This window comes from Lentinula edodes (genome assembly GCF_021015755.1).
Source record: "Lentinula edodes strain Le(Bin) 0899 ss11 chromosome Unknown C8R40scaffold_21, whole genome shotgun sequence".
Taxonomy (NCBI): domain Eukaryota; kingdom Fungi; phylum Basidiomycota; class Agaricomycetes; order Agaricales; family Omphalotaceae; genus Lentinula; species Lentinula edodes.
The window spans coordinates 412,993-425,289 of NW_025764327.1; the positions used below are offsets into that span (position 1 = coordinate 412,993).

Genomic DNA, 12,297 nt, shown 5'->3' on the forward strand with positions numbered 1-12,297 from the left:
TGATGACATGAAGAAAATATCACTTCCAGTCACGGTATTTAGCAATAGTCAGAGCAATCGAAGGAATGATAAAATGTGGAGGCTTGGGACGAAACGAGAAATACGAGAGGTTAAAATGAGATTTCAAACTTGCAATAATTCCAGAAATAATGATAGAAATGTGTCCGACAGAGCATACTACGTAAAAGGAAGGGAGGATCATTTTGATGGAACAACAAAGGTGGGTAGAAACCACCAAGAAAAGTGATGATAGTACAGATATACATCCAAAGGACCAAGCGAAAATGCAACGATGATTTAGCGGGCGGAGAGCAATGCGAAAATAAAAAATAAAAAAATATACAGCCTGAGCGGTTTTAGGAGGGTGCTGGGGAAAGAGATTCATGCGAGGGCGTAGGACGTACATCGTCGGACAACGAGTCCGAACCGTCATAGAGTGCAACCCAGCCGACCTGCGTCAGAAGTTCCGCTTTACATACTGAGTGAGCACGATCATATAAGTCAAAGGTGGTAGAGCAAGTCACACCTGGATCCAACATCGGCTCTCCATTCTCAGTCATGATGGGTTCCAAAGGTTCAGGGCGTATCAGACGTGAGCCGTACCCATGCTCGCGCATAATATGACTGCCCTTAGACGCTGAAGGAGACCCGCTACTTGCTACTGAGGAAGACGAACTTGACGTCGACGTCGACGAAAACAGACTAGATTCTCCTCCACTCATATCAGCTTCATCGGACATACTCCACGTTCGGGCATGCTTCATTAAAGGGTTATGGAAGTAACCTTCTTGGCTGCATGGAGGTTCTGAAGAACTTGATCTGGTTACTTGAGTAGTATCGGCGTCCACGAGTAAGGGCTCTAATAGCTGCACTGGAGGCGGCAGTGGCGGAATTGATGCTAGGATCGAAGCAGATTTATATGAGAGCAAAAAGGGAGAAGCTGGTTCTTCAGCATCATTTTGGTGTGAATGGGAGCTAGAGGTTGATGGTGAAGATGAAGTGCCTGAGTGAGTATTCGCAGTGTCTGTCTCTGAATGAGTAGAGGTTCGTCTGTAGTCAGAGAAAAGACGCACCAGCATTGTCGTGCCGATAGAACGGCGGAGGAACATACATGTAGGCTGTTTGACTGAAGGGATGTGGAGGATTTCCATGAGGCCATCTTGGAAGAGAAATTCAGTGTTGTCCCGGATAAAGACGAGCGCATGGTTCATACTCAGTCCCAAATACAGTGCGAGGGGGTGAAGCATAAGCTGCAAGTCGAAACATAATTGAGGATGACTGATTTCATCACGGATAAATACGTACAGCCGGTAGTGGTAGACTCTCGATAATAGCTTGAATGTCCAGTAGCAGGCCCAGTAGCGCTAGGGGTCCCTTGTATCGTCTCAGGTACCACCGCGTCTCTTCCATTCTCTTTGGATGTAGAAATAACTGCGCCACCGTTCGGTGGATGTTCACCTGAATCCTCTGTTTCCATTGGATCGCACACAGAGCCATTGTGCCTTTAGATTAGTTTAGTAGTGCGATTCAGACCTTCTACGAAAGAACGCACCTTGACTTCTGGTGCCTCCTTAAAGCGTCGGTCTATATAATTGTTACAAAATGGATTGCTGTGTATCAACAACACATTGCTTACTCTTGTGAAGTTGGCTTCACATTGAGGACAGGCACTGTGAAATACCGTATATATAACGAATCGTACGGCACGACTTGATATTACAACTCACAATCCGGCTATGGAGTGCAACTTTGTGGTCCTTTGGTGCCTTTTCAGATCCGCCTCTCTTGCGAACTGCTTGTTACACCCATTCATTTCACAAGGCCATACCCCATTGTTTTGGTTTTTTGCCTTGGCTGCGACTTTCTTTTTGGTAGTTGTCGTTTCCTTTCTGGCACTCGACTGCGAACATATCCAAAGAGCGATCAATATCCGACGTTGTTAATTAGAGGAATACATGGACTTACCTCGCCTTCTGCGTTCAATCTCGCCATCGTAAATGAGAGGAAGCGAGCCTCAAGGATACTTGTATGATGACCGCAAAGGTCGACAAGTTATGAGTTCAGAATTGAATGTGGAATTCGCTCCGGGCGCTTCCCGACGAAGACGATGTTCTAGGCCCTGGTCTTCGACTTCTGGTTTGAACTCATGGATTACAGAGAAGCAGAGTATGTATACAAATTATTGTAGATAAGTATCGACGATTAGTTACAGTGACAGTGTCCCTCGCGTACTAGTAGCTGAGTTTGAATCTCAAGCAAAATTGCAACCGATAATCCGAACTGAAAGTAGAGGATAACCACTTGAACAGACTTAATGAAGAGTGAGCAAAAAGGATACTCACTGGTACCATCGCCTTCTCCAACACCACACAGCATCTCCGTAGGGTGAAAAACAAAGGAGGTGGCACGCGGAATGTATGGCGAAGGGTTAATCTTGATTGGAGCGGTAATGAGCCCAGAAGCCACATTATATTGCGATAAAGGCTCGTTATGCCCAGGCGCTAATGATTGGAAACAAAGCCGTTGGGAGCGATATCTGTTATTAGTTATAGCCGAGGATCTACAAGAATTGTGAGCGCGAGTCCCTTTGAGCACCAACTAGCAAAAAGTTCGGACCCAGCAACGACCTCTGCAGTAGCATGAACATCAAAGGCGGAAAGACCAACGTCTTGCATAAGGTTCCACGTCGTCACAGCCTGGTCGCTTCGGCCACGTAGGTCCCATAACTTAACTTCACCCTCCACGCTGCAAAAGGAGTCAGTGGTCGGTTACAATTCGCACACAGAGGACACACCTAGCAGACAGGAACTGGTAAATCATAGTAGGATGAGGCTTGACGTTTTGAACCCATGCATTGTGACCCCGATGTGTCTGTACGATGGCCTCATCCTCTTCAAAGCGACGATCGAATACCTTGATCCAACCATCTCCGAATCCTGCAACGAAAATTTGCGAAGAACCAGGATCTGATGCAATGGAAGTCACAGGAGCATCAGATGCGGTATCCATATCCTGAGAAGCTCAATTAGCAAGTAAGATCAGAAATTCTAAGCAGGATATCCACCAATCCCTGTATCTCAGTTTGAGCGTCCCAGGTCTTGATCGCCTTCGAATCTCCGCCTACTAACAAGATACCCGCAGACTGCTTCCAGTCCATGACAACACCAGAACCGTGACGCATGGGCACAATTTCGTTTAACCCTCTGAACGAGCTGACCATTTGAACTGGACCAGGATCTAGCAGAGGATCGTAATTGCGATACAGGCGAACCACACCATCAGCTACGACGAAGATTCAGTCAGTACATTGAGCGTTCGAAGTCAAACGAAACATACCTGAGCCTGTGGTGATGATTCCACCTACGTTTTGGTTAATGATATGGAGAGACGTTATGCTGGTTCCTTTGGGATTACCGTTCCGGAACGATCGTAAGCGCTTATTACGAGTCCAGTCCCAAACACTGAATCCTACGTTAGTGACCAAAAAAAATACAAACAGTCGATAACTGACGTTATGATATCAGTATCGTTTGACGCTACCAGGTGCTGGTCATAGGAATGAAAAGCCAGATTGAGTGGATGGGGTAGTCCATGGAAATGTGCGACTGTCCTATCCCAACGACGATCCGCTACAAGAGATCTCAACACCAATATCAAATGAAAAAAGAGATAGCGTACAAGCAACCTCCGCCTGTGACCGAGTCTCGTTATCGACTTGTTCATTGCGCTGCTGCCTCCAAATCTGATAGTTGTATTGGATACTTCCAGGTTCGTCTGCCTCCGCTTGCTGAAAGAAATTGTCAGGGAGACACAAAACGTAAGTGGTAATAAGACTTTACCCTCATCTGAGGCTCGGTAAAGTACTCTGAGCACCAATCGAAAAACGTGCTCTTTAAAGGCAAAACATCACGAATACCCATACCCGTCCCCAGGCCCAAAATGACGCTGCTGCCCGCAGAATCGACAGAGAATGTACTATTACTCGGACTTGGCACTGTACCGTACCCATTATTGTGATACTGCTGAGTATAACCATTCATCCCTCTTTTTAGCCTCTTTCGCGCACGCAGACGCTCCATGTCTTCCTCCATCAAAGCCTCCATGACATCTGAGGGACGGAAATCATGCACCTGTTGCGTGAATTCTTGCAAGGACGGAGAACGTGAAGATGAGGATGGATATGGTGAATACACTGCGTCACTTTGAGTAGGAGTGACAGGTCTGGAATACGGCGAAGCATATTGTGCTACGTTAAATGTTGGCGAGGGAGGTCGTGAAGCCTCCATCTGCTCTAGCGCGTCACCATTGAGATGATGTGAAGTGCCGTTGAGGTGAAAGTTGTACACGGATGGTGTGGGCGATGCAGTCCGTGTGTCTTCCATAGGAGGGAAGTTAATCCCTCCAGCTAAATTCTTTAGAGCGTTAGCGATTGACGACGTTCGCTTTACGGTACTAGTGACAGTATTGGATATTGTGCTCGTCATGGTGTCCGCGCGTGACAGACTCGGCCGGACAGGAGGAGCATCGCTTCGGATAGAGCTGGCACTAGGGGAGGGGGGTGCAATAACAGGGTGAGCAGGATAAGAGAGTGACGGAGATGATTGTTGAGAACCAGAACTTATACGAGATCGTGCGTCACGATTTTCGGGTCGGGAATCTGGGTGATTTGGGTTGATGTAGTTGATGGGTGCTAGTGGAGGGCTCCCTAGACTTGCCTCATCGAGTTTGGTGAAAGGGGACTCCAATAACAAGGCCATTATATAATCCACCACTGTCTGTGCTTGTGTTGCAACTTCGTTGTAAGGGTCTACAGAGAGGTCCAACAGCACAACGAATATGGTGTAGAACGACGAAAGCAGAACTCGAGATTCCTCGCGTAAACCAGCGTCTGGTATGGAGTCAAGCCATTCTCGGACGGCTTGCTCAGATACCTCATCCGCATTGGCAGAAACGTAAGGATAAACTGTAGCATGCCGACGCTTCCTTTCTTCCTCCCAATAAATCCAGGCACACACCACAAAATACCCCCGCCATTCCTTTACAAGACAACTTACTAGGACCACTAGCTCTTTCCGACACATGGGACTGGCATCCTCCCGGACGACGAGGGTTGCACCCGTGACTACAGCAACTTCCATCCGAAAATGTGTTCGTTCGTCACGATCATACATTCCGCCAGAACCTCCACCTCCTTTAGTCCCCTCAGTCTCCACCTTGGAACCGCTAGAACCCATGAAGGTGCCCAGGGCGTAGAGCGCAGCGCATCTTACTTCTGCTGAATCATCGGACATCAGATTGACCAGCTTATCCTGTGTTCCTCTTGTGACACCGAGCATCTTCCCTTGTTCAGAACCACACCACATCTGAGCTATGCAGAGACAGCTCCACTGCCTCAGAAGAAAGTCTGCCTCGTCAAGCAAATTGAAGCAAGCATCAAAAACATTTTCCTCCCAACATGCTTGTTGACCTTTTGAAAAGTCACGAGCAAGCGATGCGAGAATAAAGGTGCACATCGCGAGATGTTCAGAGGTATTTGGTAATGTCTGCACGACGTCGCGTCCAGATGTAGACGGATGCATGGTGAGGATTTTGGAAAAGTATTTATACCCTTGCGCGTTGTTGTATAGGTCAACCTGTATGCTTGGGTCTACAGCTAAAATACGTGCCCATATAAATATCAGTACAGGTCTCAAATCAGGCCCGGGAGCTTGCAAAAGCTTGGAAATATACGGGAAGATTCCCACTGTAAGGACGAGATTGACAGCCCATGGGCCAAGGTCGACAAACTGAGAAAGCAGGATAAGAGCTCTCAGTCGATGTGGCTGAGAGAGAAGGACTTGGAGAACAATTGGAAGTTGTGTAGGGGGCTTTCGGGGCACAAGGTGGGGAGTAGAACTCCAGGAAGCAGCGAGATTGGGAGAAAGAGGTGTAGTTTGTGCGGCTGTCAGAGCGACTTCATACTCGGTGCCAGAAGGGAGTGCCAGAGGGCCCCTACGAGTAAGTGCGGAACCCCCCCTTGATATCCACACTTCGAACGCAGTCAACTGGTCGGCAAAAAAGCTATTAGGGATATATTGGTACGGAGGAGACTTTTGGCCGTCATAATTCTGCTGGGCTTCATTAGCAGCGAGTAAATCGGGAAGTTGTCTGATGCAAGAATCCAGGGCAAGATCCCATGTAGCCCATAACGGATGAGTATTTGTAGAGGGTAAAGGAGGAGATGTGTGAGGAGTACAGTTGTAGCCTTTCATCAGCCGTTCTGCAAGGAGAAAGTTTCGGAATAGTGAGGCGATGAGCAAGTCGCTTCTGTATAACCGAGCGAACATTTCTGGGGTAAAGGTGGTCCATGCGATGGTGTCTGTAATGGCAGTGAAGATCCAATTAAGTTCTCCCAGAGGTGTGCGGCGATCCTTCAAGTTGCCAGGCATGTGAGCGGCTCCGTCGATATTGAGATCGATTTTATTCGTCAACATATGATGCCGAATCGCAATGTCAATGGGGGAGGTTAAACATGAAGTAAACATATCAGCTGGAAGGTCAGGACATGTAGGTAGAGTTTCATGAGCTTCACAAGCTGCAAGTTGTAGGCTCTGCGCGAAAGGAAGCATCCCTTCAGGAAACTGTCCGCCATGTTTACGTTTGATATCTTCATCTCGCCTTTTAGCGAATTCGTTGAAGTTATGTAAAAGATGGCCAGCCGCAGAACAATCCCAGATGTACACTCCCGGAGAGCCCAGCCAGTTTTGTATTTCCTGCAATGAGACCGGCAAGTACTGAGTGTAGGTCCGATTGAAACACCACAGCTCTCCGCTTGAAGTAGGCTTGGGCACCCCATGTCCATTGTAATGAAAAAGGACAGCGTCATCTTTGGCCTGCTTTCGTAGCTGCTGGCAAGCCTTGCGCAAGTCTTCAAATGACGGATCCAAGATCGGCTTGTACTGGATTTTCTGACTGAGGTTTTCGAATTGAGATTTCAAATTGGCACCGATGTGCTCGAGTGCTTTGATTGATGGCATAGAGCGTGGATCGACCCAGCATTCGAGCACCGCGCACGGAGATGTCTTCACGACATCTGGAGGGTCGACATCGATATTCAAGCAGAGAACCAAAGCGGCATTTGCGGTTTTCAATTTTGTTGGAAGTGAGGATGTGTGACGCCATGATATGGGTTTCGCTGACCATGGAGGAGCAGGAGTAGGATTGCCGCAAGATGAGTGTCGTTTGGCAGACCAATAGGAGATTGGAGGAGCCGAATCCAGTGAACCTTCGAGTGCAGCTGCGCTACGGGCTACGTCTTCTGTTGCATTTGGACTGTGAGATCTGCCATTCATATGACCTCGCTCAGAACGAGTACGAGAACGGGAGCCAAATTCCCTTTCTGTATCTGTGTCCGATGAACGACCTCTGTGCCATGGGCCAGCGCCTGGTGGCAAGACATTCAAGCAAGATATCATCAGAAATTATTTCGCTGAGAGAGAGCTCATAGTACCTGTAGCAAACTTGGGGCCGGTCCTTATATTATGATGGTGCTGCTCGTACATTCCATGGGCCGTTGGCGGGAGAGTTGAACAAACTAGGCTTCTGGATTCGGAAGCACGTGTGTGCAACGATGGCGTCAACATATTTTCCGCATTCCTGAACTTGCATTTAATCTTCTCTCATCTTTTCCTTCGCTATGGCTCCTTCAAAAAAGTCTGGAGAGTCTAAGACTAGGTCTTCTACCTCTTCTGCAAATATCTCTCTCAAGAGAGTCAAAGGAGAAAATTTTTACCGGAATGCAAAGCAAGCATCTCGCCTTAAAATGCTCAATGGGGGCAAGCCCGTCCGGGATAAAGACGGAAAGATCATCCAAGCTGCTGCTTTCCAGAAGGGTGAAGATGAGACTAAACCTGGCAGAGTGCAGCCTGACCGAAGGTGGTTCGGTTAGTACTGCTTCGACATCTCGCAAGTTGCTTCTGAATTTCTCATTCAGGCAACACCAGAGTCATCTCCCAAACTGCTCTTGATCACTTTCGTACGAGTCTTGCAACAAAGAAAGATGATCCTTATTCTGTGCTTCTGCGGCGAAACAAACTTCCTATGGCTCTGCTAGATGACGCTGCTAATCCTCATACTCAGAAGGTATTTCGAACTGGAATTACCCGAAGAAATATATTCTGACGAAATCATAGCGCTCTCACATCGTGGAAACAGAACCATTCTCTGATACATTTGGTCCCAAGGCTCAACGTAAACGGGCAAGGGTAGACGCTGCTGACTTTGAGGAACTCAGCAAACTTGGCGCAACAGCGTTTGAGGACGCAGATGAGGCTGCTACAGCTACTGGGAATGTCATAGGTGTGTGTGTTTTGTTATATCTAAGATCGTGGTCGTCATTAACGATTTTAGAACCACTGGCGTCCTCCATTGTCGAGCCTCAGACCCATGCTGATTACAATGAACCTATCTACGCCAAAGGAACGTCTAGACGCATTTATGGCGAACTATACAAAGTCATAGATTCTTCTGATGTTATCCTACACATTCTGGATGCCAGAGATCCCATGGGTACTCTCTGTGAATCCGTACTAGAATACATCAAGAAAGAAAAGGCACACAAACAAGTAGTACTCGTCATCAACAAGTGCGATCTGGTGCCGAATTGGGTTACAGTCAGTATCAGTAATTGGATCTATGTTCCGTGCTCAGGTAGCTGATCGTGAACTCTAGGCAAGATACATTCAACATTTGACACCACGTTACCCTACTATCGCGTTCCATGCATCGCCAAATCATTCCTTTGGGAAAGGTTCACTCATACAGCTGCTTAGACAGTTTTCACAGCTGCATTCCGATAAGAAACAAATTTCTGTTGGATTCGTGGGATACCCAAATGTTGGAAAAAGTAGTGTGATCAACACACTGAAAAGTGGCAAAGTTTGCCGAGTTGCCCCAGTTCCTGGAGAGACAAAGGTTTGTACGATGATATACACAATTGTCAATGTAATCTGAATCTCGTCCCTCATCAAGGTCTGGCAATACATTACGTTAACGCGCCGAATATACCTTATCGATTGTCCCGGCATCGTTCCAACCTCTGCGCACGATTCGCAGACATCTACCGTGCTCAAAGGGGTTGTACGTGTCGAAGCACTAGCCACGCCTTCCGAACACATTCCCGCCCTCATGGAACGCGTAAAACCTCTTTATATCTCACGAACATACGGCGTTCCCCTCCCCAATCCCGAGGACCCAACTCAAAGTTGGGAGCCCGAAGTCCTACTTGATAAGCTTGCACGGATGAAAGGGCGTCTACTGAAACACGGAGAACCCGACATGGACTCCGTCGCGAAGATCATCCTTAGTGATTGGGTCCGTGGACGGATACCTTTCTTCGTTCCACCACCTGAGCGTCCGGAGGCCCTGAACAAGGCAGAGGAAAAAGCAAAGAAAATTAAGGCAAAGAATGATACTAAAGGCAAAAGTAAGGTTGTTGATGAGACAGGGGAGGCAGAGGAGAATCGTCCCGGAGTTAAGCAGAACCTTGGGTCCATCATGCAGAAGAATAAGTTCTTGGCGGAAGATATCCAACCTCTTGAGGAGGAATTTGCTGGAGTGAGCGTGGACGATGAGGAGAAAGAGAGTGAGGATGACTCAGGGGATGAGGCAGGAGGTGTTGACGATGGAGAAGAGGAGGACCTTACCTGGAACGATGTGTTCGAAGGAATACATCATGATGAAACGCCTGAGGGGGCACAAGGTAGGCAGATTGTTTGTTTTTGCTTCTATTGCACTGTAAACTCAACTATGTCTACAGGTTCTACCTCTGGGAATGACGCAGAAGAGGATGAGGAAGGGGAGGAGGCAGCACCGGGTAAAGAACCGCGTATGCGCACCAACAAGGTTCATAACCAATCAGTTTTTTTTCAAGACTCAAGTTGGTCTGACTGACTCTTCACACGCAGCGCAAAGCCACGAACTTTTATTCGACCGCCAACGTGAAAAACAAAAATCGAGGTAAGGCCGCACATATGAAGAATTTACCCACTGGCAAAAAACAGAGACGGAGATAAGCTGTGGTTGACATGTACTTGGTGTCTATGCATATGGCTTGGACTGAGCAAGTTCTTTTCTTCGTTGCGGGACGAGTAAACATATACCATAGATTGCTGTTAGTCAGTGGTAGTGGCTAAGGCCTTCATCCCGAAACAGAGCTAGACCTTCAAGCTGCTAGTTTCTCGGTGCTTGCTTACCCCTGTGCTACTCCGTATCGGACTGTAACAATCTCTCACGCCGGGAATCTTCCCTTCACCAAGTGAAAACATATGCCTGTAGAGATTCATCTGAACTCTAAGATTTGAGGCCTTGAGGCCCCAATCGAAACTGCCACTAGATTACATCGAGACCCAGGGTGAGGCTGGATTCCAGGATTCGATTCGGTGTTGATAGAGCGTGGGAAATATAGCCGAGCCTTTAAGCAAGCGCAAATCGATTTCTTCCTCCCGAACCACCATTTTTTCGCTCCAGAATGTCTATCACTAAAATCCACGCTCGTCAGGTATAACCAGCCTTTCAATCAACACGTTCTTTGAGCACTGACGCTGCCGATGATCGTCGATAGATCTTTGACTCTCGCGGTAACCCTACTGTTGAGGTCGATCTGCACACCGCAAAAGGTGCGTTCGCGTTATTCTTTGTTTTTTTTGTCGATTGACTGTCGATATAGGCCGCTTCCGCGCCGCAGTGCCCTCTGGTGCATCAACCGGTATTCATGAAGCAGTTGAACTTCGCGACGGAGACAAATCTTCATATGTCGGTAAAGGTACGCGTTTTTACTACTTGGAATCTACTTTCCGGTATCTACCACACTTTTACAGGTGTCCTCAAAGCCGTCGCAAACGTGAACGACACCATCGCGCCCGAATTGATCAAGGCCGGTTTGTCCGTCACCTCGCAAAAAGAAATAGACGACTTCCTGATCAAGCTCGATGGCACTCCGAACAAGGGCAAGCTCGGCGCCAACGCCATCCTTGGTGTATCGATTGCCGTCGCTGAGGCTGCTGCTGCTGAGAAGGGAGTTCCTCTATACCAGCACCTCGCTGAGCTTGCGGGCGTCAAGCCCCCTTACGTCCTTCCTTGCCCTGCTTTCAATGTGATCAACGGTGGATCGCATGCAGGAAACAAGCTCGCTTTTCAGGAGTTCATGCTCCTTCCTACTGGCGCTACTTCCTTCAGCGAAGCCATGAAGATCGGTACTGAAACGTATCACACCCTGAAGAAAGTCATCAGCGCAAAATACGGCATCGATGGTACGTTGTCATTGACATCATATTTACGCCTCAAATTCGCTGACTGGTGATACAATATTGTAGCTGTAAATGTTGGCGACGAAGGAGGATTCGCTCCCAACGTTTCCGGTGCCGATGAATCCCTCGAACTTTTGTCCGAGGCCATCAAAAAGGCTGGGTACGAGGGCAAGGTCAAAATTGCTCTTGATGTCGCTTCATCTGAGTTCTACAAGGAGGGTAAATACGATCTAGATTTCAAGAACCCCAACTCCGACCCGACCAAATGGATCTCTGGCGTCGAACTCGCTGACCTCTATCTCGGCTACGTTAAGAAGTACCCTATCATCTCTATTGAGGACCCCTTCGACCAGGATGATTGGGAAGCGTGGACCCACTTCACCAAGAACAGCGGCATTCAAATTGTCGGTGATGACTTGACTGTAACAAACCCCCTGCGTATTAAGACTGCCATTGAGAAGAAGGCTTGCAACGGTCTTCTGCTCAAGGTTAACCAAATCGGCACAGTCTCCGAGTCCATCCAGGCGTATGTCCATCCTCTTAATCCAGGGTACCTACTCACTCTGACACATTCATTATAGTGCCCAGCTCTCCCAATCTGATGGCTGGGGTGTCATGGTTTCTCACCGTAGCGGAGAAACTGAGAACACTTTCATTGCTGACCTTGTCGTAGCTCTGGGTGTTGGCCAAATCAAGACGGGGGCACCTGCACGAAGTGAGCGTGTTGCCAAATACAATGCTCTGCTCCGGATCGAGTGCGTTCTTTCTAATTATCTTGATATTCTGCCGAACTTATCTTGTTGATCTCTCTAGGGAGGAGACTGCTGGCTCTGGTGCATTCTTTGCTGGCGACAAGGGGCTCTCGGCTGGTCATAATGCACCTGCCTTACTCAAGAAGTGAACTGCCAATTCAAACAAGTTATTGATATCAAAACAAAGGACTGTTGTACCATTCACTGATCATATATAATACCTGCTGTAACTGATCACAATAGATTTCATTCTTTGCTAT

General features: G+C 47.8%; 4 protein-coding genes across 4 annotated transcripts; 2 read left to right on the forward strand and 2 right to left on the reverse strand.

Moving 5' to 3' along the window:
• Position 1: 1 nt before the first annotated feature.
• C8R40DRAFT_1237854 (uncharacterized protein) lies at positions 2-2,094 on the reverse strand. Its single transcript, XM_046233446.1, has 9 exons — positions 1,966-2,094; positions 1,728-1,900; positions 1,637-1,670; positions 1,553-1,584; positions 1,306-1,502; positions 1,214-1,250; positions 1,074-1,159; positions 527-1,024; positions 2-469 (listed from the first exon to the last, which is right to left on the reverse strand). Exons 1-9 carry the CDS (start codon positions 1,990-1,992, stop codon positions 357-359), a joined length of 1,197 nt encoding a protein of 398 aa, XP_046085506.1. The 5' UTR covers positions 1,993-2,094; the 3' UTR covers positions 2-356.
• On the reverse strand, positions 2,095-7,579 carry C8R40DRAFT_1108757 (uncharacterized protein). The gene is made up of 10 exons (XM_046228272.1): positions 7,490-7,579; positions 3,840-7,423; positions 3,679-3,787; positions 3,512-3,629; positions 3,337-3,461; positions 3,065-3,282; positions 2,795-3,012; positions 2,617-2,745; positions 2,343-2,560; positions 2,095-2,280 (listed from the first exon to the last, which is right to left on the reverse strand). The coding sequence occupies exons 1-10, from the start codon at positions 7,539-7,541 to the stop codon at positions 2,252-2,254; spliced, it is 4,800 nt and encodes a 1,599-aa protein (XP_046085507.1). The 5' UTR covers positions 7,542-7,579; the 3' UTR covers positions 2,095-2,251.
• On the forward strand, positions 7,580-10,240 carry C8R40DRAFT_1108762 (NUC091 domain-containing protein). The gene is made up of 8 exons (XM_046228273.1): positions 7,580-7,922; positions 7,973-8,121; positions 8,172-8,337; positions 8,389-8,651; positions 8,710-8,952; positions 9,010-9,739; positions 9,797-9,882; positions 9,945-10,240. Exons 1-8 carry the CDS (start codon positions 7,676-7,678, stop codon positions 10,050-10,052), a joined length of 1,992 nt encoding a protein of 663 aa, XP_046085508.1. The 5' UTR covers positions 7,580-7,675; the 3' UTR covers positions 10,053-10,240.
• A 267-nt stretch (positions 10,241-10,507) lies between these two features.
• On the forward strand, positions 10,508-12,186 carry C8R40DRAFT_1070202 (Enolase, C-terminal TIM barrel domain-containing protein; the record flags this gene model as incomplete). Its single annotated transcript, XM_046226204.1, has 7 exons — positions 10,508-10,537; positions 10,601-10,655; positions 10,706-10,801; positions 10,857-11,288; positions 11,352-11,811; positions 11,867-12,040; positions 12,099-12,186. The coding sequence occupies 7 exons, from the start codon at positions 10,508-10,510 to the stop codon at positions 12,184-12,186; spliced, it is 1,335 nt and encodes a 444-aa protein (XP_046085509.1).
• Between the last annotated feature and the right edge of the window lie 111 nt (positions 12,187-12,297).

Bases quoted from the DNA above. Each gene is read 5' to 3' on its own strand.
- C8R40DRAFT_1237854 (XM_046233446.1), bottom strand. From the start codon at position 1,992: ATGGCGAGATTGAACGCAGAAGGCGAG. The intron at 1,503-1,552 runs GTGCGTTCTTTC...ACTAATCTAAAG, and splicing joins AGGAGGCACCAGAAGTCAAG to GCACAATGGCTCTGTGTGCG. The intron at 1,160-1,213 runs GTATGAACCATG...TTCTCTTCCAAG, and splicing joins CGCACTGTATTTGGGACTGA to ATGGCCTCATGGAAATCCTC.
- C8R40DRAFT_1108757 (XM_046228272.1), bottom strand. From the start codon at position 7,541: ATGTACGAGCAGCACCATCATAATATAAGGACCGGCCCCAAGTTTGCT. The intron at 7,424-7,489 runs GTACTATGAGCT...TCTTGCCACCAG, and splicing joins CGGCCCCAAGTTTGCTACAG to GCGCTGGCCCATGGCACAGA. The intron at 2,746-2,794 runs GTGTGTCCTCTG...CTCCTTTTGCAG, and splicing joins TACCAGTTCCTGTCTGCTAG to CGTGGAGGGTGAAGTTAAGT.
- C8R40DRAFT_1108762 (XM_046228273.1), top strand. From the start codon at position 7,676: ATGGCTCCTTCAAAAAAGTCTGGAGAGTCTAAGACTAGGTCTTCTACC. The intron at 8,122-8,171 runs GTATTTCGAACT...ACGAAATCATAG, and splicing joins CTAATCCTCATACTCAGAAG to CGCTCTCACATCGTGGAAAC. The intron at 8,338-8,388 runs GTGTGTGTGTTT...TAACGATTTTAG, and splicing joins AGCTACTGGGAATGTCATAG to AACCACTGGCGTCCTCCATT.